Source organism: Ipomoea nil, unplaced genomic scaffold (assembly GCF_001879475.1).
Source record: "Ipomoea nil cultivar Tokyo-kokei standard unplaced genomic scaffold, Asagao_1.1 scaffold2845, whole genome shotgun sequence".
Taxonomy (NCBI): Eukaryota; Viridiplantae; Streptophyta; class Magnoliopsida; order Solanales; family Convolvulaceae; genus Ipomoea; species Ipomoea nil.
The window spans coordinates 3227742-3251820 of NW_017619273.1; the positions used below are offsets into that span (position 1 = coordinate 3227742).

Below are 24079 nucleotides of genomic sequence, written 5' to 3' on the forward strand. Positions count from 1 at the left end.
ATGATAGAAGGGAATGCTATTTAAGATATTCAACTGAACGTGTATTACTTGACATAAAATTATTCATGACTATTTCATAAACAAGATACAGTAATTTGTAAGAACAGATCCTTTATAGACTTATAGTACCAACGTTTATGGCCACTAATTTAATTCTCTCAAATTTCTACTGTATATTCGGTACAAGCAAATTGTAACTCCCAAATGAAGTTGGTATAATCATAATTCAGTGATGGACTGGGAAAGTAAGGCGTGTATAAATCTTAATGAAAGAGTCTAAAGATAAATATGGGGCTATTGAAGTCGGTGAACCTTTTATCATCGCTTAGCGCTTGCAAGTAAATGTCTTCTCGGGGTTCTTCCTTTACCCCGGTCTGTGTGGCATATTCCAGGGCCATCTCATAGTCAACCTGCAAAATATTTTCAACAAGCATCAGATAACTCCCAAAGAAGTATGACACTTTCTTTGTTTACAATGTGGGTAAATCCATGAAAATAAGAAAACAGACAATAGTGGTTGCAAGTTGTAGGGTAGATTTTAAATTTCTGTTGAAATATAGCTGCAAGCAGTTCCATCCATGTGTGTGCTTGTTCCATTGTTCTGTTTAAGAATGGGTTTGGCTGGAACATGCATACTATACTACATACGACATGGTGTGCACATCCAAACTCACCTTTTCAACATGCTGGGCAAGCTTTTCTTTCAGAGTTTCTCTTGTTACTGAATTAACTGAAACTTGTTTCAGTAAATCTGCATCCTCACCCTCAAAGCGCTTCTTTTTGGATGCATGTTGGTTTGCCATATCTTTGAGTACGTCAAATATAGCATTTGAAGCATTAGGGATGTACCTGTAAAGTATACAATTAGTTTTGGGTTTGTTTAAAGACTCTCATATTATTACTTCTTCCCGACTCCCGAGTGGATCAATCATACCTGCTCAAATTACGCTTTCTCTCCTGCTGCTCTCGAGCTTGTATTCTTTTTACAATTTTGGATTTCAGCTGACTGCAACACTGCCGAATGGCTGTCTGGAAAAAAAAAAGTAACATGGTTAAGACTGGAAAACTCTTATATGAGTTATGCATCGTAACCATGAAAAAGCTACCTTCACAGCAGAAGCTATCTCGCTTATGTCATCTCCAATGTATTCCTTGCCAGTCCCTTTAAAAGGAATTTTGGTACTTACAATGCTGACAAAGATGCCAATTTTGTCTTGTGCCTGGTTGATCTTGTAACTGTTCCAACTGAAAAGAGGCTATTTAGTTTGGCCCTCTGCAGTTCCAACCAAATTTAAGAGGCAAACAAAAAGAACTGCCCCATATTTCAGAGAACAAACAGTGAACTAGCAACATCTTTTGAGAAACTAGAATTAAGCAGCATAATAGTAGACTGTAAATTTTACTTGATCCTTTTCATAGCAGTTCGGGTAACAACATCAGCTCCTTGCTCGAATAGAAGGGGAATCCGGTTAGCAAATCGAAAGACATTTAGACCCTAGAATGTAATTAAACACAGTATGTAAATATAATTTAAGAAAAGACGAGATCATCAAGATATGGAAAGAAGCAAAACACCTAAAAGATTAAGACACTGAACTCAAAGAAAGTCTTAAATCAGGTGAATGGAATGTTAAACTCAAGTGAATAATCTTGAAATTTTCCTTCTCAGCAAATTGATCAACACGAAAAGACATTCACTTCTTTAGCCAGTTATTGTGTGAAAATTGATAAAGAAAAGATGGCTCAAAAGCCTGAAGGTGCATTAGCTGGAATCAAGGCTGTCTATTTACTGTAGAATTATGTGCCAGCAAGAATTAATGACCATTGGATATCCTCACCCTACAGATGTAATTAGCCAACAGTCAGAGAATTAGGTACAGCAATTAAAAGCATGCAAGTAAGATACAGTATGCCACATCTTGCAACTTGGTCATTATGAGATTTTTCCCACTACTCCCTTTTTATGTTTCTTTAAATAATCTAGAAAATTGCATTGTCATAAACTGTTATCTCAGTCATTTTGCCAGCAACAGCATACGGCATTAAATCATATGTGTTAAAAGCTAGAAAGGGTTCTTGTATTGTATCTAACTTCAAGTTACAAGTCTATATATAGGTCTACAAAAGTAAACAATAATAAATAAAGAAACTACTCATCTCCCCAAGGCTTTAATTACTGAGGCTTGTGAGCTGCCCATTTAATTACTAAGGCTAGTGAGCTGCCCAAGACTTTTAATATTCCAACACTCCCCCTCAAGCTGGAGCGTATAAATCAAAAGCTCCCAGCTTGCTACAAATGTATTCAATCCTAGGTCCACGGAGAGATTTGGTGAGAACATCAGCAAGTTGATCATTTGACCCAACAAATGTGGTAACAATGTCTCCGGATGCGACCTTCTCTCGTATAAAGTGGCAATCAACCTCAATATGTTTAGTCCTTTCATGGTAGACAGGATTAGACGCAATGTGGAGCGCTGCTTGATTATCACAAATTAATTTCATAGGACCATGCTTATAGAAATTGAGTTCTGTAAGAAGTTGTTTAACCCAAATTAGCTCACATATTCCAAGTGCCATTGCTTGGTATTCAGCTTCTGCGCTTGAGCGTGCAACCACATCTTGTTTCTTACTTTTCCAAGAGACAAGATTACCTCCAAATAGAATACAATATCCTGATGTTGATCTCCTATCCCAAGGACATCCAGCCCAATCTGCATCTGTATAGCCAACAATTTCTGTATGTCCATGATCTTTATAGAGCAACCCTGTACCTGGAGACCTTTTCACATATCTCAATATTCTGACGGCTGCATCCCAATGACTTTGACATGGCTCTTGCAAAAATTGGCTAACTACACTTACAGCAAAGGAGATGTCCGGTCGAGTGATAGTCAAGTACAATAGCTTGCCAACTAATCTCCGATACTTACTTGAATTGGATAGGAGCTCCCCCTGTCTTGGAAGAAGTTTGACATTTGGATCCATGGGTGTGTCAACTGGTTTGCAATTTGTCATTCCTGTTTCTTCAAGAATATCCAAAACATATTTTCGTTGAGACACATAGATACCTTGTTTGGATTGAGCAACTTCAATACCAAGAAAATATTTCAATTTTCCAAGATCCTTTGTCTCGAAATGTTGAAACAAATGTTTCTTAAGCTGATTTATTCCTTCACTATCATTCCCTGTAATGACAATATCATCAACATAAACCACAAGATATATACTTTTTCCAAGTAGATGTTTATAGAAAACAGAATGGTCAGCCTTGCTTTGAATCATGCCAAATTGTTGGATCACATCTCTAAATCTCCCAAACCAGGCACGTGGAGATTGCTTCAACCCATAGAGAGAGCGCTTAAGACGACAAACAAGATTAGCTCCTGTCTTAGCCACAAATCCAGGTGGCTGCTCCATATACACTTCCTCATTCAGATCCCCATGTAAGAAGGCATTCTTTATATCCAACTGATACAGTGGCCAGTGATGGTTGGCTGCCATTGAGAGTAAGAGGCGAATAGAAGTGATCTTGGCCACCGGTGAGAAGGTATCCGTGTAGTCAATGCCAAAAACCTGTGTGTATCCTTTAGCCACAAGTCGAGCTTTGAGTCTATCAACTTGTCCATCTGGACCAACCTTCACATTATACACCCATCTACAACCAACCACAGTTTTACCAGGAGGTAAAGGTACTAACTCCCAAGTCCCGGAAGAATGTAGTGCATTCATTTCATCAACCATTGCTTGAGTCCACCCTGGATTAGTTAATGCCTCCTTGACATTGTTTGGAACAAAAGCAGTTGACAAACTAGCAATGAAGGCACAATATGATGGAGACAGACGTTTTTGTGAAAGGAAATTATAGATAGGGTAAGGATTTCGAGTGGATCTTTTACCTACCCGACTGGCAATGGGAGAGTCTGTCGTGGTGTTTTGGGCAGCATCATTGGGTAACAATGATGTAGAACATGACTCAACTGGATGTCTATCCTCTTGGGAATCTTGACGATTGCGTCGTTGGTAGGTGTACAACAACGGTGGAATATGTCCTTCCTCTTGAATGGTTGGAGTTGGAATAGTTCTTTCAAGAATAGGTATGGTCCTTTCAGGAACAGTGGGAGATATAGGTTCTGAGAAAGTAGGAACAGGGAGAATTTCTGTGATTTCAATGGGTTCCCCTAGGAAATTAGACTCAACGGAGGTGGAAGAGAAAAAAGGTGTTGTTTCAAAAAAGGTAACATCGGAAGAGGTATAAAACCGGTGTGTTCTAGGACAGTAACACTTAAAGCCTTTTTGGAGGCGAGAATACCCAAGGAAAACACATTTTATTGCCTTGGCATCAAGTTTATCACGCCCTGGAGAAGTATTATGAACAAAGCAAGTACACCCAAAGATTCGCAATGGAAGCTTATGGAGAGGTTCCTGTGGACGTAAGATATGAAGAGGAATTTTTCCTTGCAAAACAGAGGAAGGCATACGATTTATGAGATAGCAAGAGTGAAGTATAGCATGCCCCCAAAAATTCTTAGGTACCTTGTTATGAATAAGCAAAGTACGAGCTGTTTCAACAAGATGACGAATTTTTCGTTCAGCCACTCCATTCTGTTGAGGAGTTCTAGCACATGATGATTCATGAAGTATTCCATTTGAGGAAAAGAAAGAAGTGAAAGGGTCAGAAAAATATTCTCTTGCATTATCACTGCGTAAGATTTTGAGAGATGCCCCAAATTGATTCACAATTTCATTGTAGAATTTTTGAAACACATCAAATAATTCAAAACGGTTCTTCATTAGAAAAACCCAAGTGCATCGAGAGAAATCATCAATGAAGACAACAAAATATGAGAAACCCAAAGTGGATGAAACTCGACACGGTCCCCAAACATCAGAGTGAACTAAAGAAAATGGGGTATTGGCCCTCTTATTCACTCTACTAGGATATGAAGCCCTTGAGTGCTTCCCAAGCTGACATGATTCACACTCTATGGTTTTTAAATTCGACAATCCAGGAACCAGTTGTTTTAATTTATTGAGGTCAGGATGTCCTAAACGACAATGGTTAAGAAGGGGTGAAATAGAAGCCGAGCAAGCTGTTTTGGTATTGGCAGAACATGAAAGATGGTATAGACCTCGTGATTCATATCCTACACCAATCGTCCCTTTTGTTTGACGGTTCTGAATAACCACCGAATCAGAAGAAAAGGTGACAAGGCAATTAAGTGAGTGAGTAAGTTGATTAACTGAAATCAAATTGAAATGGCAACCAGGAATGTAAAGGACATTGGATAAAGACAAAGAATGAATGGTGACTTTTCCAATTCCTATAGCTTTTCCTTTTGATCCATCACCAAATGTGACATCGGGAAGAGAATCTGAGAACTCAATATTAGAGAAAAATGAGAGATTACCAGAAATGTGATCAGTGGCTCCAGAATCAAGAATCCAAGATGAATCAGATTTTAATGCAAGAGCAGTATGAGACAAGTTGGTCCTTGCAACTTTCAGCATGCTGTTTAAACTCTCATGTTTTGCCATAGCTTTCAGAAAAATATGAAAAAATCACCATATAATCGCAGAAAAGGGACAAACTGAGTTGGAAAATTTTGTCGGAAAAGGGATGATGAACAGTCACCACTGTTCATCGGCTGTAGGTGTTTGAGAGAAATTTCAGGCCCCAAAAAAGAGGCTCTGATACCATGTTAAAAGCTAGAAAGGGTTCTTGTATTGTATCTAACTTCAAGTTACAAGTCTATATATAGGTCTACAAAAGTAAACAATAATAAATAAAGAAACTACTCATCTCCCCAAGGCTTTAATTACTGAGGCTTGTGAGCTGCCCATTTAATTACTAAGGCTAGTGAGCTGCCCAAGACTTTTAATATTCCAACAATATGAATACGAAATTAGCAAATGAAAATCAAATAAGAATATATTGCATTGGATTTTTCTTATTACTACACCCTAGTAATTAGCCTGTCACTTTTGCTACAGGATATGTGCTGTAGAACAGCAGCTGCCCAGAAGGGGACGTCTTACTTGTTTCACATCTTTTCCACCCAGACTAACTCCAGCTTCTACAATAAAAGGGTGCCCTTCAAATACTTGAGCACTGCGAATGGGAGAAAGAAAATATAAAGCAATCATATAAACCTCAATAGACAGCATACTAATCCCTATAAACAGATAAAAATTTTGATAAAACACCTTCCCGAATAAGTAGCAAGCATATCTGGATGCAGCTCCTTTATAATTCCAAGCCGCAAATTGTATTCACCTGCAGGACTAAGAATCTGCAAATGGCTTAGTCACCTAACACCAGCAAGACAGAGATTTGTAAAGCAGGACTTACATCACCGGTAGGATCATCAAATTTTGCTTGACGGAACAACTGATGGACTCGAACTATCTGTTGTGAAGTTAATGATTTGACCAGCATTTTGGGGCTAAAATCTGGACCCAACTCCCCTAAAACAAAATATCAAAAGTTATTTTGCAAAGTATTTCATTAGGAATAAAAATATTGTATTAAACATGTAGCCAGGTAATTTTCAGAAGCCCTCATATGCTTAACTTTGTTTTTTTGGTGTGTGTAGAGTGAATTTAGAAATATAAAAGCTATCAGGTTAAATGTAAAAGTGTTTACCAATTAAACGCTCTGCATGGGATTTCCCAATGCTCACAAATTCGTGCTGAAGAAATTGTAGGAGGGTCTGCTTTGATGTCTCAGCAATTAGCCGCTTGATAAGAAGTATATCAACAGCAGATGGATGGTACTTTGTCTCAAGAGGAACAGGAGGCATTATATCTGTCCTCCTCGTAAATTTTATGGTCACATTTTTGCTTCATAAAATTAAAGGACCAATGTGAAACCACAAGATATGCTGAAATAGTAATACATATTATATCATAAAGATAAATGGAAAAGAAAAAGAAGGTAGCCACAGAGAGAGAGAGAGAGAGAGAGAGAATACTCTGGGGTCTCTGATATAAATTTGAAAAGAAATTGTGCATAGGGTGTAATGACAGCCATTTGACGCATATAGTGGAGTATTTTTGACTGTAAATGCAATGAGAGAGAAATAAGTAACATGAATAAGAAGCATGATAGCAACCTAGGACTACAACAAGAGAGCTGCATTTTGCACTAAATTATTTGTTAACTTGAAACACTCAAAAATCAAAATTAAGCATCACATACACGGTAACTTGTCCAGTTCCCTTCAATTACTATTTGGATATCAGCTCCATGCCACTTTTCTTTGTTCTGTCGTTTTTCATGCACATGAATGTGGGGGATGTTCCTGAATATATGAATGACAAAAGCATTAAATCAAGACAAACACTTACAGATCATACTAAATAAAAATAAACAAATAATGCACATTTTGTTCTTTGGAGCAAATTTACTTTGTTTTCATTTATTGAATCTTTAGTAAAGGAATGCTTCTTCTGTCTGTTTTATTAGTTGATGTTAGAAGGCTTTAACATATGGGGAGAAGGAGTTCTCAGCATGACAATACTTGTTGCTTTGAACAACTGAGCACAGTTTCCATGTCAATACAAGTCGTACCGATGAATATCTATATCCAGCCTACAGAATGAAGTATAACTTTGTCCTTTCATAGAAGACATGATCTCAATTGGAAGTCCTGTACTCATCTTAGACCAAATTAATGCCTGCATGATGAAGGGAAGAGAGAAAATCAATGCACTAGATTACCATCAAGCAAAGAGTGTGAGATTACTTGACAATGAATATCATATAAGGGCATTCATATGCTCAATTTATGAGGTAAAAGTAACATATCATATAAGAGTATGAGAAAGGTTATTGGGACATATTGTATATGAATGTAAGGAAGATTATTGGAAATAATCTATCACTACCAGCAGAACACAAAGAAAACACAAGGAAAATGCAAGTGCAGGCATCAAATTATCTGGAGCCAATAAGTTATTCAATATAAAACCTACCATCTTTGCACCAAGTCCAAATTTTCCACGTGTTTGTTTTAAGCCATACTTTGTCCCAGACAACACTGAAGAAGAGAATGTTATTAGAAGTTAGAACACAAACAAATACAGTGACCATACAGTTATTAAAGTATTAAACACCTTTGAGCTCCTTAATTAGGATTAGATGCTTAAATGTGCTTCTAAGTACTTCTAATTGCTCCCCATTGACCCTCTTTTATTTTTTTTTTTAATTTATATATTTTTGCAAAAAAGGTTGGGGAGAAAGCAATAGTTGCAATATAATAATAATAATAATAGTTGTTGTTGTTATTATTATTATTATAAAGAAATAATGCCAATATTACATTAATAAAAGCAAAATAAGCAACTAATCATTAAAAATCACAACTATACCTCGTCCAAGCATGTTAGGGATATCATCATGTGGCATTCCTCTTCCATTATCCTATATCAAAGACCAAATTAATAAGACAATTTTCCTTCAAAAACCAGTGCAATGCAGTTGAGAATCATGCCAAATGGAAATCGGATTCCTAAAACTAGTTTCTTCATTAATAAGCCACCTTCAAAACATAGCTTGTGTAATGAGAGTAAAGTCATACATTGCATGTTACACGGTAATATGAAGCCTCACGACTTTTATTGGCCTTCGCAGCTGTTTGTTCTTTTACTTTCTTCCCAGAAGCAGCATTCTTTGCCTGAATCTCTTGAAGTCGAGCTTCCTTGGCAAGTCTTTTCTAAAGCCAAGATAACATACACAATATCATAAAACTAATTTTCCGTATATATGTATTAATGCCTAACTGTCAGCATAGTTTGTTGTCCTAAACTTTTGTATGAATTCAGTATTAGCAGATATCAACTTAAGCTTGCAAAATAACTGTCCCGCTTGTTGGAACTAATATTGAAAAGCACAGAACCTCTCGAGCCTTTGCTGTCTCAAAATCATCATACAACGCTTCATCAACACGATCACGTTCAGCCAGGCCAATCAAGGAATTAAACTTCGTTCTCCCAATCTCCTCGCTACAATAGCAAAGAGCATGATCAAATCAAAAATTTAAGTTATCCATATCTATGCAAGATGTACTCATCACTTAACCAAAAATGCATAGTTTCAAATAACTTACATTGTTATCTCTATAACAGGAAGTTCTGAGATCGATTCAGCAGAATCAAGAGCATTTTCAACAAGTTCCCTCACTGTAGTATACAGACATTTTCCTGGCTGTAAAACCAAGGAGTACTGAAAGTTAGAAGCAAAATCCTAATAGTATGGAGGGACCATTGCAAATATCTGTTTTGATAGGTCAATCGTTACAAAGATCTTAATCACTCTACTTCACTAAATTCCCTCCCTTTAATTTTTATTTATAAGAAGAATCTTATTGTTCGCACTACTCCAAAAAACTCAGCACAACAGCATATACAGAACCAAATTGACAAATCAAAACTTAAAGGCACTACACACACAGAAAATTACTTCAATAAAATCAACCAGCCAAGAAAATTTCCCATTAATTTCCAGAACAACAGGCCAATACCCCCAATCCCTGCAAGATGAAGATCCCAACTGATCAAAAATCACATAACTAATCTAGCACATCTCAATTTCCATATAACTCCGCCATTCACATTCAGTCTCGAAAGCATTTCTGACCACTCCCCAGCACTCAATCCCGATCACCTCTTTACAATGTAGTGAAAGCATGCACAGAATTATTAGAGCTTAATAATAAATGTGACTAGAACAAACACTCAAATATAGAATACAAATGGCAACCGGTAACTCACATTGTCAAAACCAGCGATGTTCTTGTTGTCCGCAAAGAACTCAGCAGGAGATTCTGCAAAATAAGAATAAAGAAACAAATTCTAAATTCCAGAGAGTGAAAATCAATAGAAAGAAGCTGAAATTGGAAACAATTAAGCAGAAGATACTTTGTTTTAGCGCGCTTTCTTTGGATTTTAGCGCGCTTTCTTTGGGTTTTCGAGCGGTTTTGGCCTTGCTTTTCGTCTTCGTTTCCACCGGACTCTCACTGCTCTCTCCAACCTCCATTTTCGTTCTCCTCCAAGTCCAAAAACAATTTTCACCACGATTTCAGTGAGCTTTTGGTTTGTTTTATGCTCTGTTTTTCTTATTTTCTGTTTAATTCAACGGTCCTTTTTTTTACCACAGACTGCGAACTAGGGTTCGGGTTTTGACTGATCCGAGACCGAAATTGGGAGCTTTATTACGGTATGGTCGGCTCTACCGAAAGGTTGATGGTTTGTTTGACTTTCAGTAGTCAATGAATGATTTTACGTGGGCCCCAGTAGATGATTGGATCTTGCGGTTTATAACGTGGAAGTGTTGGGGCTCCCGTATATGTGAAAACTGGAAAGCTCGAGATGTTGATTCCTAAGGCGGGAAGGAAAAAATCAGTTTAAGTACTCAACATCATATCATAATAATTCATAATTCATTATTAATAATAATAATAATAATAATAATAATAATAATAATAATAATAATAATAATAATAATAATAATAATAATAATAATAATCCTCTATCCTCTATCCTCTATATCATAATAAAACACAACCTTTTTGATAAATAAAAAAAGGAAAAAGTTTCCGCCCAAATAATATCGTTTTGTCTGTTACAATATTTGGCTTAATTAAATAAAGTAATAAAAGTCAAATAAGCCACTCAACTGCACACCAAAGTGCAATTAGGGACAAATTATTATGTGGACCATGGTTCACACAGTGTTATGTGAACCATAACAAAAGATACATTTTTAATATACTAAATGTACATTATTTTTGTGCTGAATGTACATTATTTTTGTACTGAATATACATTATTTTACAATATACAAAATATGGTCCACACAACTTGTATGGACCATGGTCCACACAATAATGATTGGCAATTAGGCCATCGAACTAAAAAAAAATGCAATTGGGTCCCTGAACAACATAAATTAATGCAATTAGGTCCAAAATGACATGTTTACCTTAAACTTTGCTGACGTGGCAGTTGTGGATTTAAAAAATAGTTTTTAAAATAATTTTAAATAAAATAATCAATTAAAAAAAAAAAACTCGTCTCCGGCCGTTGAGACGAAGGTCTCCATGGCCAGGAGACCTTCGTCTCCTCCATGGCCTGAGACGTCTCCGGCCGTGGAGACGAATCGTCTCCCTGGGCTAGAGACGTCTCCGGCCATCGAGGAAACGAAGTTCGTCTCTGTCTCCATGGCCGGAGACATCTCCGGCCATGCCAGGGAGACGAAGTTCGCAGGGTTAGTCTCCAGACGTGTTTTTTTTTTTTTTTAATTAATTATTTTATTTAAAATTATTTTAAAATTCAAAACCTCCACAGCAGGTAAACATGTCATTTTAGACCTAATTGCATGAATTTGTGTTGTTCAATGACTCAATTGCATTTTTTTTTTTTTACTTCGATGGCCTAATTGCACTTTGGTGTACAGTTGAGTGGCCTATTTGAGCCTTATTCCTTAAATAAATGTTTTTCGAACTTTTCGTTATCCAACATTAGTGCAGTCAAAATGGATTTTACCCGCCGAGTCGACCCGTCCTGTCCCGCCGTAGGTAAGGGACGGGTTCTTGATTATTTCACCCGCTAGGAAGCGGGCTTTTTAGCCCACCCCGCCTGGGTCACGGACCCAAGCGAGGCGGGTCAGGCGATAAACCCGCAGCCTGCTAATCTATATTAAAAAATATATATTGCAGTAGGCTTCGCAAATCAATTCGCAATTCCCAATTTCCAAATCAATGATGATAGAGATCAAGGAGAAGAAGAACATGATTTGAATGATATAATGGTTGATGAATTATGAGTTTTAGAAGTTTAGTATTTACAAAACTATTTTATTTTAATTCCTAATGTAGAATAGAAACTTGAAAGTTTGGATAATTTCTTTTAGTTAGTTATTTGAATTTGTATTGATATTTAGTATTTAATACATATTGTTAGTTTGCATGTCATTTTTTAAAATTAAAACAGTTACACATTAGTGTAACTACAAGCCTACAATACAGCAAATCTTTTCTAATTACAAAAAAAATATTGGCTGGCGGGCTGGCCCGCCCCGCCAACGGGCTTTGGCATGGCGGGGCGGGGCGGCCACATTCTAAACCCACTAAGAGGCGGGCTTTTTAGCCCGCCCCGCTACAAAGGCGGGCTTTGGTGTGTTTTGGTCCGTCCAGCCCCGGGAGACCGTTTCAACGGCTCTATCCAACATTGGATGCATCAGCCGACGACCGTTGATATGTATATTTGCAGGCTGCTTTGTATTAATGCATGTATTATTTCCGAGATGCATTGGAAATTAAATCGTTGGTTTAGCATTAATATCCTATAATGATAGTTGTCCATGTACCTATATAAATACATCTTAGTTCATCAATTTGAGTTGTTGCGATATTTCGCCGTCGAAAATAATTAATTAATTCATTAACAAGAGGAAACAATTAGCAGGAAATAAAGAACTAATGTAGATGCATTGAATGCATAACCATTTGAGTACAAGCTGTTGAAACTTAAAATGAAAAAAAAATCCATAATTTTTAAAAGAAGTGGACTGCTATTGACTGCAAGCCTTTCTATTAGTAATCATTCCCTATACATTACTTGTATATAATTATGTATGCAGTGTGGGGTGAGTAAGGAAACTTACAGAGGTATGTTGAGATGGTTGAGTAGTTTTTCAGGATTATCATCGAAGAGAACTACGAATTCAGCTACAACAGTGGTTTGAATGTTTTCGTCTTAAAGTTGCTGGATCTGACTGTATAGTTCATCCAAGGACACCTTCATCCACAAAATTCCCAAGAATATATCAAACAACAACATCTTGACAACAAAAAATTGCAAAAGAAATAACAAACAAGTACAAATGCCATATGTATTCTTGCTTTTTAGAGTTTAGTTTCATGTTTGAGTAAATTGTGCAAGCAAATTGTATTGAATTTGTAGTTACCTGTGTAATCACTTGGTTTTTGTGTATTTTGTGGTTTAGCTCTTCTAATCAAGTATAAAACACCAAAATTGTTGAAAATTATGCACATTAATAGCCCAGGAATAGTTTTTGTGTATTTATTTATTTTCCTAGTAGTTATTCTTTAATTTTAGCTTCATTCCTGCACAAATTCATAGCCCCATCTATGCCTTTTCTCGAGTACTACCTGACTTAGTGAGATTAAACATTTACATTGTGAAGCTTTTGTTCAGGAAAAAAAAAAAAAAGTAAAGGTCGATGGATGTTTTCAAAGTCTAATTTTACCTTGCAAGAAGTAAAGGTCGATAGATGTTGTCGTCCACCGGTCGGTAATATGAACTTCGATGTACAACAAATAAAGAACTAATGTAGATTCTTGTGAACAAGTACTATGATAGAAGGCTCTCGTAATGCTCCGCACTCTCCGCCATCTCCGATCGTGATCGGCGATCTCCACCTTCAAACGTGGCCCTCTCTCTCATACGTGCTCTGAGAGAGTGTTCTCCCTAGGCGTCTAGGGTTGTTGTTTATTGCTTTTTTTAATCGTCCCCGATGGATGTCCTGATCATGCTGTGTGTTATTTTTCCGCTAATTCTTTATCCGTTTCCCTGGTATCCAATCGCCATGGATCTCTCCCAAATTGAGAAACAATGCGCCGGTTTGTCTTTGGCTGCGGAAGAGGCTGGGGGTTTGGAGGCGCCAGAGATACCGCTGACTCCGGATGCCACGATCCAGAATAATCTGGTCGTTCGACTCCTCACGGATCGACAGATCAGATTCGAACATTTGCAGCAGGTGCTCGCCTCCGTGTGGCGCCCAGTCATGGGCATGTTCGCGATGGCTCTGACAGACGAGCTCTTCCTATTTCAGTTTCCTCACCCGAGGGATCTTCAGCGGGTGATTGATGACGGGTCATGGTCCTTTGAAAACAACTTTCTGATCTGCGAGCAGGTTCCGGTGGGGGCTCGACCGGAAGACGTGCTACTGGATTCCGTCCCTTTTTGGATCCAGGTCCATGGATTACCGGCGATGTACGCCTCAACCGATTTCATCACCAAAATCGGGAATGATATCGACACTTTCATTGCCACAGATCCGTTCAATTTTGGAGGGTCTTAGAAAAGCTATTATCGCATTCGCGTACGACTGAACGTTGCATCTCCCCTCAAACGGCGAATGAAATTGAAACGCCGTGATGGGACTGAACACTGGCTGACCTTCAAATACGAACGGCTAAGCACCTTCTGTTATTGCTGTGGAATGCTCGGTCATTCAGACAAATTTTGCCGGGTAGTGTACGATGAAGGAATTCTTCCCGAGGATTTCCCTTTCGGCTCATGGATGCGGGCTGGTCCTCGGCGTCAAGTCAAACCAGTGGGGGCACGCTGGCTGCTCTCTAATACTCTCCCATCGGTGGGTAATTCGGCTGTTCCACCGGCGGGTCTTACACCATCTGCCCTGGCAGAGATGGAAGCGCTAGGGGAAATTCAAGGTGATCTCAAACGACGCAGGGAGGATGTGGATCTTACAGGTACTGATATCACAATGGGGGAGACCTCAAAAAATGTTGGAATTGCTGGTCTGGCAGACCAGGCTCGCCAAGACGGATGAGTTTCCTCAGTTGGAACTGTCGGGGTCTGGGCGGTACCCGAACAGTTCGAGAACTTCTGGACATGACGTCCAAACACCGGCCCATGTTTGTCTTCTTGATGGAGACAAAGGCAACCACTAATAAAGTAGAAGAACTGCGTGTAAGTTTGGGTTTTGACGGCAAGATTTGCGTGGAACGGACGGGCATGAGCGGGGGTCTCGCTTTTCTATGGCGAGATGCGGCTGCGGCATCTTTAATTAGATTCTCACAGAATCATATTGACATGAAAATCACACTGCCCGGTAGACCGGCCTGGAGGCTCACCGGCTTTTACGGCGAACCTGATCGGGCGAACAGACACGTCATGTGGGATCTTCTTCGGCAACTCAAGGACGACTCACCTCTACCGTGGGCGGTCGTTGGCGATTTCAACGACATTGCTTGTCATTCGGAGAAACGAGGCATACATCCCCATCCGGCTTCACTGATCGAGGGCTTCAATGATGCGTTCGGCGATTGTCAATTAATTGATTTGGGAATGAGTGGCGGCAGATTTACTTGGGAGAAGGGTCGCGGCACCGAAGAATGGGTGGAGGAACGATTGGACAGGGCGGTGGCCACTACAGAATGGATGGATATGCACGAGGATGTGGTCGTTCATAATCTTTTTGCCAGGTCTTCTGATCACTGTGCCATTATGGTGAAATTAGATGCAGAACCTGTTCGCGCAGCACCCCGGGCTTTCAAATTTGAGTCAGCCTGGCTATTGGAGGAGGGTTGTGCTAAGGTTGTTGGCGATGCTTGGCGATTATCCCGGGGAATGGACTTTCAGTCCCGCATTACCACATGTGGCGAACACCTGAGAAGATGGGGCGGTGACCACCATCGGAGATTTGGCGTCCGTATTCAACATCTGCGCCGAATTCTGGTCAACTTGAAAGAGGATCGTAACCCCCAAGGAATTATGAATTTTCGGGAGGCAGAGGATGAGCTGGAGGGTTTACTCAAATCTGAAGAAGTTTTTTGGCGTCAAAGATCCAAACAGCTTTGGCTCAAGCATGGCGACGCAAACACAAAATACTTCCATAAAACCGCTACGGCACGCCGCAAACAGAACCAGCTACTGCGTTTACAAGATCACAACGACATATGGCAAGAAGGCGAAGCAATGCATGCAGAAGTCCTGAGGTACTATACTTCTATTTTTAGCTCTAGTACTTGTAGCGTTGACCTCTTTCATCGGGTTCGTGAACAGGTGACAGACGAGATGCATTCATCTCTGAGACAACCATTCACGATCGCGGAAGTAAGAGCAGCTCTTTTTGACATGGCACCTGAAAAAACCCCTGGCCCTGACGGTATGTCACCGGCTTTTTTTCAGCATTTCTGGCCGGTGGTCGGACATGATTTGGCTGTCTTTCTCATCAAATGTGTGGAAACTAAGAGTTTTCCCTTAGGTCTTAACGATTCTAATATCGTATTAATCCCCAAGAAATCTAATCCGATTAAGGTGTCAGATTTGAGGCCGATTGCCCTCTGTAATGTCATCTACAAAGTACTAGCTAAAATGTTGGCAAATAGATTAAAAGGACATCTGGAACACATAGTGTCTCACTCTCAGAGTGCTTTTGTCCCGGACAGACTCCTAACAGACAATATTTTAGTGGCTGGCGAAATTGGGCACTATTTACGTAGAAAGACGGGGGGAAGTATAGGGTGGGCTGCGCTAAAGCTTGATATGGCTAAGGCGTACGACAGGATGGAATGGTCCTTCTTAGAGGGAATGATGAGGGCGTTGGGGTTTGAAAAAGATTGGACGGATTTATTAATGCTATGTGTCACTTCAGTGAACTACTCTATTCTTGTGAATGGAACGACCGTGGGTCAGGTCTGTCCCACTCGGGGTATTAGACAAGGTGATCCCTTGTCGCCCTATTTATTTATACTTTGCGCGGAGGGCCTGTCTATTCTTCTGCAACAGGCAGAAGAGCGGGGAGACATTCATGGGGTGAGGGTGGCTAGGGGTGTTCCGGCCATCACTCATCTGTTCTTTGCTGACGACAGCTTGCTCTTTTTCAGGGCCAATCCACAGGAAGCCTCACGTGTTAAAAATTGTCTTGATCTATATTGCACGGCTTCGGGTCAGCTCATAAACTTCGATAAGTCCAGCGCAGTTTTTAGCCGTAATACTCCGGTTCAGGCGCGAGAATTGGTTTCTGATCTCTTTGGTGTTCACGAGAATGAGGACCTGGGTCGCTATCTGGGTCTACCTTCTGTACTCGGGCGACACAAGGTAGCTGTGTTCAAATATATTGAAAATAATATCCGGTCGAGAATTGGGGCGTGGCAGCACAGATTTTTATCCCGGGCAGGTAAAGAAGTCCTTCTGAAAAGCATTGCACAATCTCTTCCAATTTTTACTATGTCGGTTTATTTACTTCCCCTACGTGTTTGCGATACTCTAGAAAAAATGTTCAACCGATTTTGGTGGGGGGTGGTGGTAATCATACTCGAGGCATTCACTGGCTTAGTTGGGACAGGATGTGTACACCAAAATCTAAGGGGAAACTGGGCTTTAAGAAGTTGCATCAGTTTAACATTGCACTATTGGCAAAGCAAGGTTGGCACCTATTAACCCAACCTGAGTCCCTGGTAAGCAGAATAATGAAGGCAAAGTACTATCCTAAAACGGACTTTATGGAGGCACAAATCGGGGGAAATCCCAGCTTTTTGTGGCGCAGTATTTTAGCCGGGAAACAGGTGCTGCAGTTGGGAATAGCGAGACGAGTTGGTAATAGCTTGCACACGCTGATATGGGGCTGGCCTTGGTTATCAAGTTCGTCCACCACATCCTTATCTACACCTTGCATTGAAGAACTCCGCCATGCGACTGTTAATGGTCTCCTTGACGCACACGGCCGATGGGACGAGGAAGTAGTCCGGGACCTTTTCAACGAGGAGGATGTCGCTAGAATTTTTTCCACCCCAATTAATATCAATATTCCGGATTGCTGGAGATGGGTAGGCGATATTCGTGGCCGATACACGGTCCAACACGGCTATCAACTTCTTATGAACGAGACGACACTCTATGAAACTGGGGGCACTTTTCAGGCATGGGATGCTCTTTGGACTCTACCAATACCGCCCAAGGTAAAGAATCTACTTTGGAGGTGCGCTAGAGGTATTCTACCAGTACGCGACGCTCTAAGACAAAAGAGGGTGTGGATCGGTGGAGGCTGCCCAATTTGTGGTTTTCTGGTTGAGACGGTGAGTCATCTGTTCTGTGAGTGTAGTTTCGCACTGGAGGTATGGGAGCAGGTTGATGTTCTAAGAGGGCTTGATTTCCTCAACTATTTGCAGCTTGTGATCAGTAATCCATCGAGAACAGAGGCGACAAAGCAAGCAGCAGTAATTTGGACAATATGGCAAGTTCGAAACGATGTGGTCTGGCATGATAAATCCCCTCCCTCTTTGGCGTCACGGAATCGGGTTGTTGAACTTCAGTCTACCTGGAGCTCGACATTTGGCAAGCGACGCAATACCGCAGCGAGTTCAGTTGCACGACATCTATGGGCACCACCGCCATCAAACGTCCTCAAGTGTAATGTGGATGCGGCCATTTTCGAACACGGCGCAGGTTATGGTGCAATCATCCAAGATCACGAAGGATGGTTTGTAGCTGCGTGTGGCGGTAGGTTGGGCAACGACCGCGATCCTTTTGTGGCCGAATCTTTGGCAGTCATGACAACGTTGAACTGGTTGAGGGAGCAACATTTTAATAACATTATTCTCGAGTCGGATTGTTTAAATTTATGTACTGCTTTTAATTCCAACTGTAATGATTTTTCGTACATAGGATTGATTGTAAAGCAATGTCGTTCGATTGCTAAGGACATTGGGGTTTCTACTTTATCCCATGTTAGGAGAACAGCGAATTGTGTAGCTCATGCGTTAGCTCGGGCGACCGATTCTATGACTGGCTCCGGGATGTGGCTTCATGTGCCACCTGATTGTATTTCTGATTTATTATGCAATTAATAGAATGGTTTCGTTTGTTTCAAAAAAAAATGTAGATTCTTGTGGAAGGTGAAATGGAGGATACAAAGTGAAATGCTAAGATTTGGGTTGAAACGGGTTGGAGGTTCTAATATATGGGCTGTATGTATTTGGGCTGAGTCGTTCTCATTGTCGTTGTTGTTGTTGTTGTTGTTGTTATTATTATTATTACACAAGGACATTTTAGTCTTTATACCACTTATTTCCTTTTCATTCTTGAATATAGGCCCTTGAACTTTACTTTACTAGGACGTATATAAGATGACGTGAATCTTTTTCACATTGACCTCTCCCCTTATGTCCAACTTGACACACACAAGAAACTTGCAGTCAAATTAAAAAAAAAAAAAAAAGAGTAAATTCCACTAAAAGTCCTCTAAATTTGAGGCACTAACAGCTTTGGCCTTCAACTTACAAGCCTACCACAATAAGTCATTCAATTTCTATCACAAATTATGGTGTGAGCACGTGCTCACCATGCACATGCAATGGTGCACACGAATCTATATCCATAATTTCTATACTGTAAATCCATAATTTTTTAGACTCTCGATGAGCTAAAATTATGAATCTAAAGTATAAATTTTGGCTCACTGAGAGTATATAAATTATGGATCTACAGTATAGAAATTATGGATATAGATTTGTGTGCACCATGCGAGATGAGCACGTGCTCACGGCATAACAATTGAATTTCTATTATCGTTATGCCATGGAACCGTGTTCACCATCCATGATGAACACGGTCCTAAACGGTAACGGTGCTCGTAAGTGACACCGTTATTATTATTTTTTTCTTAATTAACAGCGCGACTTTTCTTCTTCATTTTCACATTTCGCAGTTTCACTTCCTCTTCGCGCAAGCTTCTTCAACACTCATAAATTATGAATGTGCAGGTATGGATTTATGAATGTGCAGTTATGAAATTATGAATTTTCTTTTATGAGATTATGAATTTTCTGTTATGAGATTATGAATTTACAGAAAATTCATAATTACATAACTGTAAATTCATAATCTCATAACAGGAAATTCATAATTTAATAAATGTAAATTCATAATCTAAACATAGAATGCAAAACGCCGTTAACAGCACATTAACTAATTTTTTTTCGGTAAAAACGACGCCGTTTTGGAACGTGTTCACAAAGCATGGTGAACACGTTTCCACGGCATAATTTGTGAATTTCTATAGAGCAGGCCTGATCTTATCATTTTATAGGCTCGGAAAAAAATAGGGCCTACCTAAAGTTAACATATAGTTTTATACCTACAATTTAAATTACATAAAAAAATACTAATATCAAATAACTTGAAATAAGATTCACAAAGTTTTAAAAATTTTACATACACAACAATAATCATAAAAAAAATTATAGATACTTTTCTTAAGTGTAAAATAATCAATAATTGCATCAGTGTCTTCATAAATAAATAATTATAATTTATAAAAAAGAATAAAAAATTTAAAATTAAATAAATAAACTTACAAACAATAAAAATTGTTATCATAATAAATAATAAATTAATTTCTAATATAAATTTATAAAACAAAACTTACAAACATTGACAGAGTTTAAAACTTTTTGACGGGAGGTGAGAAATCAAAATATTTTAAAACGCGATAAAAATATTCATAACAAAATATGAAACATAATTAATTGAATAAAATGGTTTGAATAGAAAACACATTATAAATCATACATTTTTTATATTGAAATGACATTGACTAGATGATTCATTTAAAAAAAAAAAAAAAAAAACTCTATCTTTTAATTTGTTTTTTCCATAACTGAATCAAAAAATATAATCTTTACAATTCATAACTCATTATAACGCTCACGAAAAAATACATGTTATAAATATAAGTATAAAATTTATCAAAAGTGTGGTTATAAATTACTCTTATAAAGTATATAGGGCAAAAATATTTTTAGAGTGTCAATAACAAATTTTGAACATGTAACCTTTATAACAAAAATAACATTACTTACCAACTAAGTCACATTGTCTTTGTATAAAATTTGTGTATATTGTTTACTTATATTTATAAATATACTATATAAACATACGTAGGGGGTGGGTGGGTTCCCTCCCAAAATGGGTCCAGCTTGCCCTTGCACAGAGTCGGGCCGGCTATAGAGTTACAACTAATAGTCATCCATTAGTTTTTATGTAAAAGTATCGTGAATTAGAGGTCAAGCAATTTTTTTTCACTCAAAATAAGGATAACTTTAAAATTAAATGTCAAGGTGATTGAGAGAGCTATGATGTGAAAGGGAGTTTCGATAAGTCTTCTTTTTATGGTACAAAAATACGATTAATATTTAGCAATGGGAAATTCTATTCACACCACCTCGTTTAGTATTTGCATCACCTATTTAATAGATCAAACCACTTTATAGGTGGTGCTCATTAAAAATTGCTATTTGCACCACCATCATTTAATGTGGTCAAAGACTAATATTTATTTTATATTTTTTTTATAATCAAATTATTAATTAAAAAAAAAAACTAAACGTCACCTTCTCCGGTGAGAAGGCAGTCAATCATTATGCTATGGACCCATGTCCAGCATGCAATGTGGACACGGTAACGGTGCCGTTAGTGGCACTGTTATCTTTCACTTTTTTAAAAAATAAAAATAAAAAATTTCAGACCGCTTCGTTATAGGAGTATATGTTCATAATTTTATCACTATATGTTCATAATTGTAAGTTCATAATGTCAGAGCTCTGTGTTCATAATTTCATAAATGTACATTCATACTTCCATAAATGTACCTTCATAATTCCATAACTGTACATTCATAATTCCGTAACTGTACATTCATAATTCAATAACTCTAAATTCATAATTTTCGAAGCTCTATGTTCACAATTTTAGAGCTCTATGTTCATAATTTTATCACTGTATGTTCATATTGTAAGTTCATAATGTCAGAGCTCTGTGTTCATAATTCCATAACTGTACATTCATAATTCCATAACGATACATTCATAATTCTATAACTGTACATTCATAATTCCCTAACTGTACATTCATAATTCCATAACTGTACATTCATAATTTTCGAAACTCTATGTTCACAATTTTAGAGCTCTATGTTCACAATTTTATCACTATATGTTCATAATATTGTAAGTCCATAATGTCAAAGCTCTGTGTTCATAATTTCATAACTTACATTCATAATTCCATAACTGTACATTCATAATACCATAATTGTACATTCATAATGCCACAAACGAATAACGCCGTTAACGGCGAGACAAAATCAAATTTTTTTTGTTAAACTGGAATGCCGCGTTTTTTCGAAAAACGACGTCGTTTTGGACTCGTGTCCACAATGCATTGTGGACACGAGTCCACAGCATAATTTGCGAAAGGCAGCCAAGTGGGTCGCCTTCTCCGGTGAGAAGGCGACCCACTAGGCTGTGAGAAGGCAATCCCTTGCCTTCTCACCGGAGAAGGTGACCGTTTTGTTTTTTTTTTTTTTTTTTTTAGTTTTTAAAGAATTAAATTTTGAATTAATTAATTATTACTTAAATCTAATAAATGCAATTTGACTAGGTGGTGCAAATAGCATTTTGACCACCCATTAGGCTATATGCACCACCTATGTATGTATTATAAATTACTACTTTTTTATATTTTCAATGTACTTTATACCCTATTTTGGTCAAAAGGGGTGCAAATAGCAACACCCTTTAGCAATGTCAAATTCTTTCAAGAAAATTAGTGATGCGTCTTCTTCTAATACCAAGGTCCCTATGAATGGTTATTCTCCATGCAAAGGAAATAGCTCATTCCCAAGAATGCTACTTCCATAATGGCATGTTTGGTTCATGGAATAAGTCAGGAATGGAATAACATTCCTTGGAATAGACATATTCCATCATTTGGTTGGATCATTTTGTCATGGGAGTAACATGCCTAGGAATGAGCTATTACCTTCGCAAGGGGAATAACCATTCCTAGGGGGGGCCTTGGTATTAGCTATTCCCATGCCCTTGGGAATAGCTTTTATATTACAAATACCAAAATACCCTTTACACATTATATAATATTTATATTTATTTAATAAATATAATATATTATATATATATATATATATATATATATATATATATATATATATATATATATATATATATATATATATATATATATATATATATATACACACACACACACACACAAACACACACACACACATTTTGCAGCGTTTGCAATTGGCATCCCTTGACAGTTTATATATATATATATATATATATATATATATATATATATATATATATATATATATATGTATGTATGTATGTATGTATGTAAATAAAAGAAATTAACTGACTCCTTAATTATGGAGCCTGGCTCCTAAATTAAGTAGTCTGCCCATCTGCATGCCTAGCGGATGGGCATTGCAAGCTTGCCTAGCAGATGAGCATTGCAATTGAAATTATGGAGCCTTGAGGCTCCTTTCCTTACTTCTCTAACCGATGTGGGATAAGTGAGAAAATAAATATAAATATAAATATGTATTTGTATAATAATAATAATATTATTATTATTATTATTATTATTATTATTATCATTATTCTCTCTCTTACACACACGCATATACATGTATATAAATATAAATATAAATAAATAATTAAATATATAAATAAATAATTAATTAAATAAATAAATAAATAAATAAATATATATATATATATATATATATATATATATATATATATATATATATAAAATATTCAGTATATCATAATCATATTATTATTATTATTATTATTATTATTATTATTATTATTTTGTATAAGGGTATTTGTGTCTTTAAAACCTATTCCATTTCTATTCTTTTAACCAACCAAACACTGGAATACAATTAATAAAGTCTATTCCTTCAGCCAACCAAACAACAGAATACAATTCTTATTCTATTCCTTACCTATTCCGTTCCATGTGAAATAGCATTCCTATTCCCTCCAAATTCATTCCGTGAACCAAACGTGCTGTGAGAGTTTATAACACATGCTTCATAAAACCATGCCACTCTGATTGTCTATTCTCTTCTTTAGGCATTTCACTTGCTGCTTAATTGTAGTAATTTCCCATAGATTGCATAAAAATGTATCAATTGCTCACACAATACTACTTTTCTTTCCTATATGTAAAATGTTTAAAGTTTATTCCCAGCGTTGTCTCAATTACAGTTTGAAAAATTAATATATGTGGTTCTTTAAGAATCCTAATGCTATGTCCCAATTACTCATACAATAAATTTCAAATTGTATGAATTTGTCAAATCCAAATGCTCACACAATACTATTCTTTGTTGTGAAATCAAACTGTAGAGAGAAGAAAAGTACAGAGAATGGGGAGGGATATTCTCATTCATCCTCATACATAATCCAAGGGTACACAATATAAAGGAATGATA

The 24079-nt window shown here is 37.6% G+C and overlaps 2 protein-coding genes and 1 long non-coding RNA gene across 4 annotated transcripts; 1 reads left to right on the forward strand and 2 right to left on the reverse strand.

Moving 5' to 3' along the window:
• Window positions 1-19: 19 nt before the first annotated feature.
• Window positions 20-10198, reverse strand: LOC109160274 (DNA topoisomerase 6 subunit B). 2 transcript variants are annotated; one of them, XM_019308568.1, is made up of 19 exons: window positions 9919-10198; window positions 9772-9824; window positions 9108-9205; window positions 8898-9003; window positions 8580-8714; window positions 8371-8422; window positions 7975-8039; window positions 7571-7677; window positions 7199-7301; window positions 6972-7057; window positions 6644-6840; window positions 6350-6465; window positions 6205-6290; window positions 6037-6109; window positions 1404-1495; window positions 1107-1245; window positions 935-1029; window positions 675-849; window positions 20-410 (listed from the first exon to the last, which is right to left on the reverse strand). In XM_019308568.1, exons 1-19 carry the CDS (start codon window positions 10034-10036, stop codon window positions 264-266), a joined length of 2043 nt encoding a protein of 680 aa, XP_019164113.1. In that variant the 5' UTR covers window positions 10037-10198; the 3' UTR covers window positions 20-263. The 2 variants fall into 2 exon arrangements, with proteins under 2 accessions (XP_019164113.1, XP_019164114.1); XM_019308569.1 differs by lacking the exons at window positions 9772-9824; window positions 9919-10198 and having other exon boundaries at window positions 8580-8709.
• A 4460-nt stretch (window positions 10199-14658) lies between these two features.
• Window positions 14659-18617, forward strand: LOC109159839. Its single transcript, XM_019307951.1, has 2 exons — window positions 14659-16869; window positions 17139-18617. Exons 1-2 carry the CDS (start codon window positions 14659-14661, stop codon window positions 18615-18617), a joined length of 3690 nt encoding a protein of 1229 aa, XP_019163496.1.
• Window positions 18618-21628: 3011 nt separating this feature from the next.
• Window positions 21629-23773, reverse strand: LOC109160041. Its single transcript, XR_002050677.1, has 3 exons — window positions 23685-23773; window positions 22569-22572; window positions 21629-21641 (listed from the first exon to the last, which is right to left on the reverse strand). It is a non-coding gene; the product is annotated as an uncharacterized LOC109160041 (long non-coding RNA).
• Between the last annotated feature and the right edge of the window lie 306 nt (window positions 23774-24079).

Bases quoted from the DNA above. Each gene is read 5' to 3' on its own strand.
- LOC109160274 (XM_019308568.1), bottom strand. From the start codon at position 10,036: ATGGAGGTTGGAGAGAGCAGTGAGAGTCCGGTGGAAACGAAGACGAAA. The intron at 1,496-6,036 runs GTAAGACGTCCC...ATTACATTCTAG, and splicing joins GTGGAAAAGATGTGAAACAA to GGTCTAAATGTCTTTCGATT. The intron at 1,246-1,403 runs GTAAAATTTACA...GCCTCTTTTCAG, and splicing joins ACTGCTATGAAAAGGATCAA to TTGGAACAGTTACAAGATCA.
- LOC109159839 (XM_019307951.1), top strand. From the start codon at position 14,659: ATGACGTCCAAACACCGGCCCATGTTTGTCTTCTTGATGGAGACAAAG. The intron at 16,870-17,138 runs GTAGCTGTGTTC...CCAAAATCTAAG, and splicing joins CTGTACTCGGGCGACACAAG to GGGAAACTGGGCTTTAAGAA.